This window comes from Chaetodon auriga, chromosome 1 (genome assembly GCF_051107435.1).
Source record: "Chaetodon auriga isolate fChaAug3 chromosome 1, fChaAug3.hap1, whole genome shotgun sequence".
NCBI classification, from domain to species: Eukaryota; Metazoa; Chordata; class Actinopteri; order Chaetodontiformes; family Chaetodontidae; genus Chaetodon; species Chaetodon auriga.
In genome coordinates this window covers 14305999-14321472 of record NC_135074.1, presented here as the reverse complement: position 1 = coordinate 14321472, position 15474 = coordinate 14305999, and the positions used below count along the sequence as shown (strand labels likewise).

At 42.2% G+C, this 15474-nt stretch overlaps 1 protein-coding gene across 1 annotated transcript in view; it reads left to right on the top strand.

The window, feature by feature from the left end:
* Positions 1-15474, top strand: part of ush2a (Usher syndrome 2A (autosomal recessive, mild)) — a 188615-nt gene that overhangs the window by 117500 nt on the left and 55641 nt on the right. Inside the window, exons 58-62 of the mRNA XM_076724631.1 lie at positions 2202-2412; positions 2493-2605; positions 3153-3381; positions 4655-4823; positions 4945-5166. Of these exons, the coding sequence (XP_076580746.1) occupies positions 2202-2412; positions 2493-2605; positions 3153-3381; positions 4655-4823; positions 4945-5166 (944 nt within the window). The remainder of the gene's footprint in view (positions 1-2201; positions 2413-2492; positions 2606-3152; positions 3382-4654; positions 4824-4944; positions 5167-15474) is intronic.

Below are 15474 nucleotides of genomic sequence, written 5' to 3'. Positions count from 1 at the left end.
GTAAAATGCTTATTGGCACCACACACAGCCGTACGCACTAACAAGGCAGCAAACATGGCCATTCCAATGTCTTATGCAGGCTATGATTACTGTACTTTACAATACAATTACAGTACATCTCTTAATCTTTTATAAAAAGTTAAATTAGATATTCAAAAAAAATCTGTGTGGAAATGGATGAAATTATATCTGTCCTTTATGTTGAAAATACCACCAAAATATGCAATGACATCATTACAGTGCACTGTTTTAATGAAGCCTCATCTGTTATCACAGCTTTAGCTGTCACTGCATAATCTGTTCATATTTGTAAAATGAACAGCTGAGACTCTTTTATCAGGATGTAAAATCTGGAGCTTTGAGAGAGTGTATTAAGTAGAATATGAACAAAGTACATCAGTTCTCTGATCTACTGGTATTTCCCTTTTCAGGCAGGGTCAGCTTTTACTATCTTTAGCTATGAATTGCACAGGTTATCCAACTGTCATCACGACTTTTCTCTCCATTTCCCTTTCCAGCTCTCAGCGCAGTCTCCCAGCATTTGAGGGTTATCTTTCAAATCACTCTATGTCATCGTATGTCAGAGGCCACTCACTCTGTTGTTTTCTATCTGTCTCCATATCCCTCTCCATCCCTCTTTCTGCCCATTTCTCTGTCTCTTTTCCTCCTTGCGGTTCTCTTTCTTTTTCAGTATAATCATATGTCAGAGGCCTCTCTTTCTCTCTAATCTGAGCAGTATAATAAAAAGTGCATTAAAAACATTAGAAAATCATTAGGTGCTAAAGGCAAAGCACGGCTCGTTTAACTGAGAGGGCTCTGGAGGTAATTTCATTATTTTACAGCTATAAGAGTGCACACACACACACACACAACCGCCACACACACACACACACACACACACACACACACACACACACACACACACACACACACAAGGCCAAATGTATTTTAACTAATGCAGCTCAACCCTACCAACCATCCAACATGGCCTGCAATCTATAGGGCAATGCCAACATCAGGACTAATTGGCAAGAAAAATGTGCGTGTCTGTGTGTGTGTGTGTGTGTGTGTGTGTGTGTGTGTATGTGTGTGTGTGTGTGAGAGAGAGAGAAAGAGGCTCAGTGTGCAGTATGGCGTTGATAATGCCATCCTGCAGTAAATGAAATGTAGAGCAGTAGGTTGGGTTTAGGTAAGTGCATTGGCAGCAAATGAATTGGGTTAACTTCTCTGAGCTGAGTGCATTTTCACTTACAATAATAGATGGAGTCTGTATGATTACCTGTCTCATACACCATCTCTCATATTCTCCTCCTCTGTGTTTGGTTCCCTTTCTTACTTACAACTTGATCTCTATTGTCATTCAAAGAAAATGTACAGTTAAATTAGCATTATTCTAAGTTCTTCCTCCCACTCTTTGCTCTCTGCCTGTATAACTTCTTTCACAGATTAACTCTCACTTGTCCTCTATTTGTCAGATTTCCCCGTGTCCTTCACTGCCTCTGTCATTCACTCCCTCCTTTTGCCTCTGCATTTGTAAATCATTTCCTATAGGCCTGCATGTTATATTAATCACCATAGCAGACGGAGATTCGTCATCACCTACAAGACAGAGAAAGTGAGGGAGTGAGCTGATCGTACAGAATCAATTTATTATTCCTAGTGAAAATGCACTCTGCTAAGAGAAGTTAACCCAGTTCATTTGCTGCCAATGTACTTATCTAAACCCAACCCACTGCTCTACATTTCATTAGCTGCTATATAGCATTATCAACGCAATACTGCACACACAGGTGGTCTGCTCTCACCAACACACAAACTCACACCTTCATATGCACACCAACATGTGGCCTCTGTTTCTGTGTTACACGCACAAATATGCAGGTTCTTTCTGTCATGTTGTATACACAGTTGCGTGCCTGTGAGCTCTGTGCGTCCATTTTTACCTCTTTCCCTCTCACGCACACACACACGTATATGCTGTACACCTGTCAAGTGGGGGATGATTAAAAGTGCTGATGTTTGATCTGTGAAAAGTTTGCGTGTCTCCTGCAGCTCTGTTCTTACATTAGCTTACATGTTGAGAACACTGGTTCTATACCACAACTCAGACACGTAAGTTTGTAGATGAACATGTCTAATATCCTCAAGCTGTAAGAGGTTTTGTTGTTCTGTAAGAATGAAACAAGTCACTGTTCTCACATGTCCTCAGAGCCAGAAGGGATGTCCGCCCCAGAGGTGGTTCCAGTTAACAGCAGCACAGTACGTGTGCTCTGGCTCCCTCCTCTATGGCCCAATGGAGCAGTTACTGGCTATTTCATCTACGTTAATGACCGTCTTCATGGCAGTGTAGACAACAGCTCGGGGTCTTACCTGCTGGGGGGCTTGCTGCCTTTTACTGTCTACAGCTTACAGGTACACACACAAACAGAAGCAGACATGCACAGCAGACACACAAACATGGGCATCATGCTGTGTGTGTTTGTGTATTTCAGGTGGAGGTGTGTACTGTGTATGCATGTGTGCGCAGTAATGTGACTCAGACAACTACTGTAGAGGACCTGCCTGCTGACCTGGGCACGCCACATGCGCAAGTCATCACTCCCAGGTAATACAGAGTTGTATTGCAAATATTTTTTCAGTTATTCTTCAGCTTTCACCCAGAGAATATTCATTATGTATTCACCATGAAATGTGGTCGGTGTACGTGGAAGTTGATTAAATATGACAGTAAACTGACATTTTGTTTGCAGTCAGTTAAATTTACTGATATTTAAAAATCTCCTCTTCCCACATTTGACCTAAATAACAACGTTGCAAATCTTACAGTTGTAGAGAAAGTGGTGATTTGTGGCTTCTTTTCTGTCTGGGAGGCTGTGGAAGTTGTAACTCTGTGTGTTACTACACAGGTCTTCCCCCTGCCAAAGATGTCAGAGATAAAAAAAAAAAAAAAAAAAGGAAAATCAATAGTGAGAAGTGTATAAAGACACACACACCCTGACACTGTAACTCAACTTTGTCAGCAATTAACCATGCATGAATGCATGTGTGTGCTTGGGTTTGACAAAGTTTAGGTGTGTTTCACCGTAGTGTGAAAGGACTGTGAAGGAGAATATACACCCATCTCTCTCTCTCTCTCTCTCTCTCTCTGTAAGGGTGGTGAGGTTGGACTGGTCCCGCCCAGGCAGACCCAGCGGGATCATGCTGGGTTATGAGGTCTTAAGACGGACCCTGAGGTCGTGTGTCGTTGGGTCGACAGGGGTCACTTCGTCTGTGGGGGAAGAGTCAGCAGCTGCAGGTGCTGTGAAGTTCAGATGTTCCTACCTGCAGTGTCCTGCCAGTCATGGTGTGTGTGGGACGTCCTGCTTCCATCCTGACACTCAGGTGATTATGTTGTGGTTATTTGGTATTTATTTTATTTGTTCTGTTTGAGGGGCCTGTGGGATAATCTTAATCTATAACACAAATGAAGATCCAGATGTATTGATGCTTTTTTTAAATATTTAATATGCTTTCATCTTTCTTCTGCTACAGTCCTCTCTCTCTCTCCCCTGCCCTCTTCACCAAAATGTGAGAGCCTCTTTTCACTAGAACTGAATGAGTAACAATTTAAACCGTCACTATACAACAACAGCAATGTGTAAGCCAAGATAGAAGTCCAGGGTCTTTGCTTTGGCTGCTCATCTGAAGTACAGAATACGTAGTTGCTGTGTACTCCCTCAGGATATTAGTCACCAGCCCTCCGACACACACGCACACACAGTAACAGAAACATAGAGACCAGCAGACAAACACACACTCTACATTTCCTCTTCTGAGCACACGCAACGGATGTGCGATGCATGCTCCTCCTCTCAGTGATTAATTTCTCTAAACAGATTAACTTGTCATCTGCATTCATTTCCATCCTTGTGTCATGGAATGCCAGCCAAGTTGGCACAGTGAATCTGCCATACATTTACTCCCACCGCACCAATGGCACAAACAGTAACAACATTTAAAGCTCACACGTACAAATACACACATACACACCTGGACATGCTTAGATGGAGCACGCTCATGCACATGCATACACAACTTGTATGTACAAGTTTACAAAACAAATGGTTCACAGACTGTTTTGAAAAACGAGTTAATGCTCTTAATGGGAGATGTTAACACCTTTTTCGGATGAGTTCAGATGTAGCGAACATTTAACTCATTATGACTTATCAGCTGTTTTTGCTCCAACAGAAGAGGAATAAGCTGCAGATTAAAATGTCTCCCCTTAATGGTTCCACACAGATCTGAAGTAACATTCCTCACTTTAATACGTGAAATAAACAGAAACATCAAAATTCCAGCGTGTTTTCTACATTTTTTTTCAACCTGTAAGGGTTTTCTTACTGGAGAATTGGCACCACCTACTGCTTACCTCCATGAACCAGCTGCTAATAATTGCATAATGGTAAGGGATGGAAACAAGCTTTCGTTCTCATTTTCTTCCTTATTTTCTTGGCGGATTTCTAATATGTTTGGATGGAAACCCTGCTTATGTGTATTGGTCACGTTGTAGTGGTGCATATGAAGGAACCCTTTAAACAATCATTTTAGGGAGTGCAGCCTAACACAGTAACAGTCACTTGTTTGGTCAAATTCTCTCTTGTATGTCAACTAGGTTTGCTGCAGTGGACTGTTGTACACAAAGAAACCTCATCATCATTGCTGTGAGGGCAGTTACCTGAGTGTGAGAAATTCCTCCAATCCAGTGTGCTGCAATGGCAAACTGCTCCCAGCTCTCCCTGACCACCAGTGCTGTGGAGGGTACTACGTTCATGTAAAAACCAGTGAGTTTCTAATCACCTCATGTGTTTACACTCAAATGGAATTTGCTCTTTTCTACTCGGCTGGAGTTGACCCGTTTCCATGTTGTCCAAGTGTTTCCTTCATCTGTCCTTGTCTTTGTAGATGAAAACTGCTGTCCTGACCACTCGCTGGGCCGAGTCTCAGTGGGGCTGGGTGACAGCTGCTGTGGGGGGGTTCCTTACTCCATGAAAGGCGGCCAGCTCTGCTGTAGTGGGAGCCTCCATGATGGCTATGGGGTCCAGTGCTGTGGGGGCCGTATTGTGGATGATGGTGTGGTGTGCTGCGGTGATGCTGAGAAGGGGGAAGTGCATGCATACGTCCCAGGTGAGTGAATGAAACACACCGATACAAACATAAACTAACATCCACTGTTGTTACAATATTGTTATATTTTGATAGCAGAGAGAAAATGAAAAGATTCTGCACTGAATTGAATCTTTTGCCCAACAATGAGAGCACACTGGGTGAAGTTTGATGGGCTGCTGAGCCTTCTGGATAGAAAACGATTTTTGTCTTGAGAAAATCCTTTAATGTACAATCTAATCAATAAGAAAGCAACAAAAAAAGTAGTTTGTCTGGCCCAAAAAGGAATGTGTCAGAGTTACCTGGTGACTTCTTCATGTTTCTGGAGGGAAAATATCAGGAGAAGAGAGTAAAGCAAAGAGGGTTGAGGTAGACACATGGTACAGGAACGTGGGGTCGTTTCCCTTTCTTCCTCTCCCGCAGTGTCCCAAAGCACCCGGATACCATGGCACAGATGGGACCGTGTGTGAGTGTGTGTGTGTGAGTGTGTTTGTATGTGTGTGTCATTAGACATCTTTGTCATGGCAGATGATGATGAAACACACTCGGGATGGCACCATTGAGGGCACTGCCAAGCACACAGCAGGACAAATACACACTCATTCTCCCTCCTTCACACAAACACATACACACACACACTTTCACACGTATAGACATATTACATGCACCCACACATACACACAAACACACACACAGAGTCAACAGGGTGCCCTCGGCAGGGTTCGCTTAGTGTTGAGTGCCAGAGACAGACACGTGGACTCTATTCATCACACATAAACAATGGCCCCATATGGACAGACCTATAGTACTCCATTAGCCTCTCCGCAAACACACAGACACACACTAACACACTCGCACACAAGATCCTTATCCACACAAAAATACATGCATGCTGACAAAAAAAAAAATCAGAAAAGCAATGTGTTTAATTCAAATATTTTTGACTTCATGGCTGTTATTTGTCACTCTTCCTTATTACAAAAAATATTTTCCTGCGTTTATCTTTCCAACATGTCTTTTTATTTAATTGCCGTCTTTAAGAGAGTCACAGATCAGTCAAACACTGATCTCAAGTACAGATTAATGCTTGTCAGTTTGTTTTGACATATAATTTGGGAGAGTTTTACTCGTTTTGTCTCATCTGTTTCCTTTTCCTCTCCCTTAGTAGATCCTCCTTTCTGTTCCAGCTGAGCAGGCTATATGGCCATCCTTCATTTGAGGTGGCCTCCCAAGGAGTGCATATGCTCCCCACCTCCTCATCCTCTCCATCTTCTGTTATGTATTACACATTTCCTCTTCTCCTTTGTCATGTTCTTTGTTACTTTTCCTCAACTTGTTTCACACCCTCCTCTGCTTCTTCCTCTGGCCTCTTGCTCCTCCTCACTCCTCCCACTACCTTTTCTTCCTCCTTTCCACCTCACCCTACTCTTCCCCCCTCCCTTCCTTTATGCGCCCCCTTCACATCCACTCATCAGTCATTAGCGTTAGCTTCCCCATTGAGAACATATGGTATGATGGATCGTAGGGCTAGCGGCGCTAGCAAGGCTAAGGGCCATTTGCCGGGTGCACTGCACTGTCGGGGAGCCCTGGGGCCGGCTATGCAACCTCGACCCCACACGTCTGTTTCAAGACACTCGCGCTCACACACACAACATGCACGCAGCAACACCTATTATAGGATAGGCTACTTAACCTTGGCACCACTCACTCTCATTGCTGCCTCTCACCATGACCAAGGTTTTGTATTTTTTATGATAGTGAAAGACAGAAAGAAAAATAGAAAGAAAAGAAGGAAGAACGACAATGCAAGCGAGATGATTACAGACTGCATATGTGCACATTCTATTGAAAATAAATTATAATGTTCCTTCAAAAATGTTACACCGTAAAAATAAATACAAAATATAACAAAATGGAAAAAGTGAGAGAAAGAAATGGAGAGAAGACTACAAATAAAATACAATCAGCAGTAATAAACAGTAAAATACATTTGAATAAACATTTAAATTGCAGGAAAGAATGCCAAATTAAAATAATGAAAACAGAAAGAAAGACAGAACAAAAGAAAGCAGACAGAAAGAAGAAAGAAAGAAAGAAAGAAAGAAAGAAAGAAAGAAAGAAAGAGGGAAAGAGGGAAAGAAATAGAATAAAAGAGAATTTAGAAATTGTAAAATATGCATCAAAGAAGGAATCAGAGAGAAAGGGAAAGTAAGTGAGAGAAAAAAAAACGGGGAGAACAGAAGAGTGGTGAAGAGCTAGATGGAGCAGATTAAAGGAGGAGTGAAGGGTATCCCATTGTGCCCAGCTGATAGACTAGGTTAGGCTGATGTGATTATGGGGTCCCTGAAGTGCGATCTATCACACATTACCGTCCACACTGTCAACAACCATACACACACACTGCAGGGGAACAGCAATGCCAGGAGACAGCCGTCTGGCAACAGATACACAGACTGGCTTGCATGCACATGTGCATGTAAACACACACAAGCACAACAACAAGCACACACACTCACAAGAGAACATGCATGTGTATACACACAGAATGGCATGCACATGTGCACTTGTCCAAAAATATGCAACACACACGTGTGTGTTCAGGGCTGGGCTGTTTCACACAGAAAAAAACAGGGTCAGAAACATTAACTCACCCAGCCTGTCCCACAGAAACACACAAGACAAACACAAAGCTGAGCCAGGGGAAAGTGCTCTTCTAAATGTTTATTTGGGTATAACTTCATTCAAAAACTCGAGCAAATGAGTTGTCATTGTTCTCACTCAATATAATGTAAGTTGGTATCAGTCCTACCCACCCAACCCTCAACATGTATACACCTACTCACCCTGCTGTCTGGCTTATTTTCAGTTTTGAAGTGTGTTTGTCATTACTTTTATTTTTCCCTCTTATTTTTTTCTTCGGTTGTTAGCATACGGCAACCACAGGGGCTGAAAAATGAATGTGGAAGTGCCAAAAACTGCAGTTCCTCAAATGGCCTTTTGAGACTGGCTCCAAAAGTGAACCAATTCCCAGAGATTACCATATTAAAAATCCCAATTTTATACCAGAAATAAACATGTTTACAGCCTGGTCCAAAAAATATTCATCACAACTGTACAGGTGATGAATTTTCATATAACTCTCTCATATACATTATATTATTGCTTAAAGTTATGCATAATTATGGGCATGGTTGCTTTGAGTGATAGCTAGCTGCTAGGTTTCAGCAACGAGGCTTCATTCAGCCCCCTCAGCTTCACCCAGGCTCCACCATTTTTGGATTAGCTTGGACTTTGGTGGAGTGAGACGCTGCCAAGATGGCGACGGCCGGAGCCACTGTCACTGAGTTTCACAGAAACCTTCAGAAACTTGTGGGTGACGTCACAGAGACTGTTCATTGTTTCATACAATCTGTGGTTGTTAGTGTCACTCTGTAATGAGAGAGCGCAGTTTTTCCTTGTAGTGCAAATATGTATCAGAATTTTCTGAATAATATTGTAGTTTTTTTGTTTTTTTTTCCTGTGGAAACCAACTTTTTTCGACTACTTCTACTATTATTTCTAAAACCAGTGGCACAAAGCAGGCATGCAGGTGCTACATTAATGGTGTATATGTCCCTGCTTAAATGTGTGTCAGTTTAAATTTACCAGGTCAAGTAACACTAATGGACCATCTTAAATGGCAGGTCCATCTTCTACTCTGGTCAGTTTTGGCCTTTGGGGTATTATTGAGATGGTTTACAGTCATTTCCTAGTTGTTATACAGTAAAGTCTCCATGCTAAGACTTCGTCTGCTAGTATGTTTAAACAGCTTTCATTTCTCTTTTGAGTAGATTAAATACTGTTTGCTTTTGGACAAGATTTCCTCAGCATTTCCCCCTGTGCTGCAGCTTCAGGACCAACTTTTAAGCTCTTCATTTGCTCCTTGTTTCTTTTCTCTCCCTGAGTTTGTATGTAAGATGTTTAGCTAAGACTTAGGTGAGATTAGATGGTGTTTAAATGAATGTGTGTGTGGTGTCTTTGGCCTCCCGTTGCTCCCCGACTCTCCCTAAGGCCCCCGCCTCACTGTGCGCGCTCCACTAATCATTTCCCCTTCACACTTTATAGTGTACAGTTCTTTAACTCCTCCATCTGCCCTTCAACCCCACCTTCCCCATCTCTTACTGTGGGTGCTCGCATAAATGCCCTCCCCACCTCACTTTTTCTTAAAGTAAGTGAATCTTAAAAATGTATGCATTTCTTTAACTCCTTCCCGTATTCCCTCCCTCCCTCCCAGCCCAGCAGGCCCCATCCAAACGTTCAAGGACAAATCTGAATATCCCTTTTCACCGTTTAAGTGTTAAAAGCCTGGCGGTGCCGGGGTGTTATCTTAACGCGCCTTGCCGTGCCATCATCAGAGCGCGTGATGAAAATGGCTGTGATGATGCTAAAAGAAAAAAAGAGGAGGGGGAGAAAAAGTAATAATCAAATATGTTTTTCAAGGGCACAGTGACCATTTGCTGGAGGGAAATTATCCCAGTAGTTAAGCTAGCTCACTCCGAGCCTGGCGGAGTTGTGAGAGTGGATGCGTTTGTGTGTGTAAGTGTGTGCAAGTGTGCAAGGTTTGTTACTTCAACTTGGTGCAAGTGTGCTTCACTTTCCGCATGCAGCTGTATGTGAATGTGTTTGCATTTTTGCATGTTTCTTTATGTGGAGATGCACACATCTCTCATGTCCTTTCATAGTTTCTGCTGAAAGATTCTCATCAGTTTCTGAGTGTGTATGTCTATTTGTCTGTGTGTGTGTGTGTGTGTGTGTGTGTGTGTGTGTGTGTGTGTTTGTTTATCATTGCCAGAAGCCCCTCATCAATGATGGGTAGCAAATGGCCAACAGTAGTGCATTCCAAACAGCAGCGTCTGGCTGCTTTAGAAGATCGAGTGCTCGCTGAACACAGGAAGACATTTCTCTCTCTGTTAATGTATTTATGATGATGGCTTTTCTATTAGGTTTACTTTAATGACTGGCAAGAATAAAACCAGAGGCTGTCAGGAGCTCAGCGATGAGGACAGTCTGCTGTGTGCGTGTGTGTGTGTGTGTGTGTGTGTGTGTGTGTGTGTGTGTGTGTGTGTGTGTTTGTAAGCGCTCATTTCATTTGCCTTCGTGTTACTCTTCATGTTTTCACTGTAACACATTGTGGATTTATTAAGTTAACATTTTGACTACTAACTCCAGGTATAGACAGGGAGCAAATTGAGCTCACATACACAAAAACACACACCTAGATATTTTTTAGATAGTGATTACTACAGGATATTAGTTGCAAATAATACCTGGATGGAATATTTCAGCTGCATACCTCTGCAGACATCATGCTGGTGTTAAGGTTATATGACAAAGGTTATTCAGAAGAGCCTTTATGCTTAACCAGTTTGGTTGGCTGATCCTAGTCCTTATTTGTTTCAACTTAGTATTAAGCTTTCTTGTAGTTTTCCAAAGATGCAGGTGAAATTAAGGATTTTTTTTATGTATTGAAACAAAATTATACAAAAAGTTAGCCAGACTATTGAAATCAGTGTGTCTCAGTCATTTCTAGAAACATCCCCTTTTGAGTTCTGTCAATTTGTTAACGGCAACAAAGACTGAGTGATCTAATGCTTCTTTGCCTCACATAGCCTCATGTCTTCCGGTAAAAGTTGCACTTGAATTAAAGTTATTCATTCTGACACCGAGCATCCCATCACCCGAGCAGGATGCTCTCTCCACTGGAGATGCACCCAAAGCTTGGAAGCGTTTACACACTCATGTAAGAGCTAGAGAACCTCTACTTGCACATGTTTTGAGCATCCTGGTGCTACATGGGGCCTCTGCCACACCCCTAACTCACCAACTACCAGATCACATTGATGACAGTGATGGATAACCTGCAGGAGGCGGGACATGGGTCGCTGTGTGGTCAGCTACAGTGTCTCTAGAAGGGTCGAGAGCAGAATGTGTTAGGATTGGATAGTTGGAAGAACGAGGCATCAGCTGTGAGATAAATGCATCCACTCAGGACTCTCTATGTCAGTTTGCTGTGAAACATGTAATGTTCATTTAACATTGTCTATAATGGATAAACATTTTTATGTTTATTTGTCTATAATTTAAAAAAAAAAGTCCTATTTGTCATCTATCTTGAACTACAGGCATAAATCTCTGTGGCTCAGTACATGTGATGGATATGTACTTGATGAGCGAACAGACAAAACTTTTTTATTACTTTGCCAAAGTCTTTTAGTTGTTCCTTTCTTTATCACGTCTCTGTCTTCATCGCTTGTCTTCCTCTGTCCCTCTCTCACTGACACTTTAAACACACACATGAACAGCTGCTTGCTGTTTCTCAGTTTTTAGTGAATCCCTGTAGAGTGGTGAAAATATAACTGCCACCAAGGCATTTACCTACACTCAGCACACACACACATACGCACACACTTAACCACATAACTCAAGACACATACGTGCAAAGATGCACGCACACACAAGTATACTTGTGTCACACACACATGCCCAGCTGGTAATGTTGTTGAGATAAAAAAAAAAAAAAAAAAAAGAAGTCAGAAAGACAAGAGGACAACCAGTCAGCTGGGAGAAGAGTAGGTGTGTATGTGTGTGTCTTTGATTATGTGTGTGCTCGCTGGCCCAACATCCACATGTGTGTGTCCACAGGGGAACAGTGTGCACTGTGTGAGAAAGTCAATCCACTGTGATTTCATCTCTCGACATGACATATAGTCTGGCCCCTCTGGAGCACAAAGTGCGCGCGTGTGTGTACACACACACACACACACACACACACACACACACACACACACACACACACACACACACACACTCCTTCGTGCCGTGACTGTGGGTATGTGTACTATAGCCCAACAAATACTGGATTTTTGTGGATGATACCATTTATTGACATTTTGTTGAGAGCTGATGTTTTTTGATGCATAAAAACAAACTTAATTTAAGAGTTGTGACCTAGAAATTGAGCAGAACTTCAGTGGAAATTATCATGACTCTAAAAATATATCTTTGATGGTTAAAATAGCTTGTCACTGAGCTTTGTGAATATATCCTCCACTTTTTACTTTTTATTTCTTACTTACTTTTGTGTTTCTGTCTCAAAGATGCAAGCTGTTGGAAAGCCTTCGACATCCATTTCCAATATCATCAGATTAAACTGAAATCAAAAACACATTTCAAACATGCACTGTATTTAGTGTTGCTTTTCTAGCAGCTTCTTGGCCAACAAATATGCAGACTCAAGTACATATCAGTGAGAAGCTAAAACTGTCCAAAGCATCGTTTGTAAATTTGTGTATCAGTTTTTATGTGCTTCCTCTTACCAGTCCCTGTCTATGAAAGCTGTTTCAGTGAGAGTGTGTGTGTGTGTGTGTGTGTGTGTGTGTGTGTGTGTGTGTGCGTGTGCGTGCTGGTATGCTTGCACACAAGCTGTGTATGTGTTCACTTGCTCTGCACTTTGTGCCAAGCCCCTTGTAATATATTCAGGTATTTAAAAGTGTTTGGTTTGTTTAAAGTTGTGGAGGGGTTTTGGTCTCCTAGAGAGCTCGGATAACCCTAATCCACAACACACATTTTTATCAGTAGTTCATTGGCAGGGCTAAATATTGACTTATCATTAAGTGGAATGACTGAAACCCTAATAATAATTCACGTTGTCTAAGCACCTTGTGTTGACGCAGCGCTCCCGATGCTATTAACGAATGTATGCAAATCCAACGTAAATCTGAAGATTAGGGCTGAAGCATTCTGCGATGCAAGAGAGAAAACAAGAGGTGTGTGATAAAATGTTGTCAACACATACACGCACATGCACACGCATGCACAAACACACAGCTCATAGAGGAACCAGGAGGTGTGTGTTTCAAAACGTAAACACAAATGTACAAGCATGTCACACACACCCATACACAGATAACGCTCACAAAGACGGGGATTGGATTTCTGCTGAATGGGTGATAATACAATAGTGAAGTTTAGCTGCAGAACAGTAAACAAATGATGTGCACCTATGAACTGAGTGGATGAAGAGAGAGAGATGGAGAGAAAAGGAGAAGTAGATGGAAAAGAGGCAGGTGGAAACAAGAGGAAGACGATAACGATGGTGACGAAGGAGGAACAAATAGAGTCGTGGTCAGAGAAATGTAGGAAATGTGACCCTCTGAGCAGGCCTCTTCTTCCAGGAGCCTGGTGGGTGGGGTTGGGTCGTCAGAGAGAAATACAGCTCACTTGGTCTTTCTACAAGATATATAAGCTGGTGGCAGTCAGCCAGCTGCTTCCACACTGTTTGATTTTGTTGCATTTCGTTTTTAGCTGAAGTAAATTTTCAGTTATGTAAAATAAACGTATTCTTAGTTACTACTCATGCGTGTTCTCCCCTTCTTTGTCCAGCCTTGAGCTGGGTTGTGACTAAATGTGACCTCGTCAGGATGGAAACCTGTTTTCTAAAGATTCAATCCAATGTAGAGTGACAATGCTGTTGATTGGTAGTACGTTGGGGACCGCTTTGGTTTGTGTGACCCGTGTGCTTTGTGGATGCTTAAATGACTTTAAATGAATGCTTATTAGCAGGGTAGATTTAAGTGTCTTTGATGTTAAGCATTGTGGGTAAGATTTTGGGGGAGTATCCCGCAAGGACTTCCTGCTCTGTTGTTTACACTGGTTGCTATGGTTACTGTTGTGTTTGTTTTTGGTGGATGTTTGAATGGAGCAGCATTATTCCCCAATTTAAGTATCAGTGCATGTAATTGGTCACTATGTCTCAGGTGGTAAGAGCCAAGCAGCCCCAGTTTGTTTTCACTTTAGTGTGGTGGAGAATGTGGGTGAAGACAATGTCTTGGAAGCATTTCCCTGGTTCCCAGAAGGTCGCCAGTTTCTGTTTCATCATGTTTCCAGGTTGCCCGTCTGTACGTACACGACTCCCATTCTCGTCAATAAGATATCTCAAGAACACAGAGAGGGAATTTCTTCAAATTTGACACAAACGTCCACTTGGAATCAATGATGAACTGATTTGATTTCAGTGCTCAAAGGTCACAGTGATCTCACATCTGTCACATCTGTCCCTTTCTCATGAATGTGATATCCCAGGAATGCCTGGAGGAATTTCATTACATCTGGCACAAACGAGCACTTTGACAACACATTCTAGCCATAATTCAAGAATTCATACACCAGTTCTGAAAGAAATTTCACACCAATGTGTCATAGGATAAACTTACGACGTGATAGCATTCTATATCCAAAAGGTCAAAGGTCAACTTCTCTGTGACATCAATGTTGTGACATTGTGACCATATTTCACGTTAGAGAAAATCAAGATATGCAGAGAATTTGAACAGAACCGCGTTGAATGATGCATGCAAAGACCTTCGGACTGCTAGAGTGTAAATGGAAAGGAGGCAAATGAGTAAAAATTGTGAGTGGTAGAGGGCCTGGTGTCCGGATGGAAGGGAGGAGTAGAGGTGAGGATGCCGAGAGGACGAGGGATGAGTGGAGAGGAGCTATTTTGGAAAAGTGTTGAGCTGTTTATTTGCGCGTCATTGAAGCTGAAGTAAGGCGCTGGGGGAATTGGCCACCAAGCCCCCGCTCCGCAACAGCTGCCGCTGCTAAGTGAGTTACTAGCCGTCAGACTGCCTTTATGTCACACAATCAGACACACATACACATGCATTTTCCTGTCACATGTTGCCTATGATGGATGCGGTGAGGATATAATGCACTGCAACAGCACAGGAGAAAATATGTGCCATTCTCCACTATTGGCCTTAAAGTGAAATGATTGCTTAAATTAACAGCATTTCATGTGTGCAAAGAGTGAACGCTGATTAGGTTGTTAAACAATAAGTTATTTATCACTCCACAACTAGCTGCAGCCCCATTAAAGGGCGAGGCCGTGATACAAAGCAATGACTTAGTGTTTAATGTCTGCTGTCAAATAAAATGGGCAACACAGCTGGGGGTAGATAGTGCCACAGATCAGCATGTCATCAACTGTTAGGATAAATTTGCTAAATAGCTCATGAAAGTTAGATTATTTTAACTTCAAACTAAATAATCACAAAAGACGGAGGGGTTCTTACAATATTTCAGTCTGATTCCAAATGAGAGGCTTTTACGATTGGACTCTCATTAAAATACAATTTGTCCTTTCTCCATCAGCACAGTTATGGTATTTTAGTCGAGCCGTGCCGTGCTCATTTGTATTTCCAGTGCATCCTCACAGCGGGGGGTTACTTTGCTGACTCAGTATTTTAACAGGACATTATAGTCCTAATCCATTGCAAGGCCAAAGCTTGA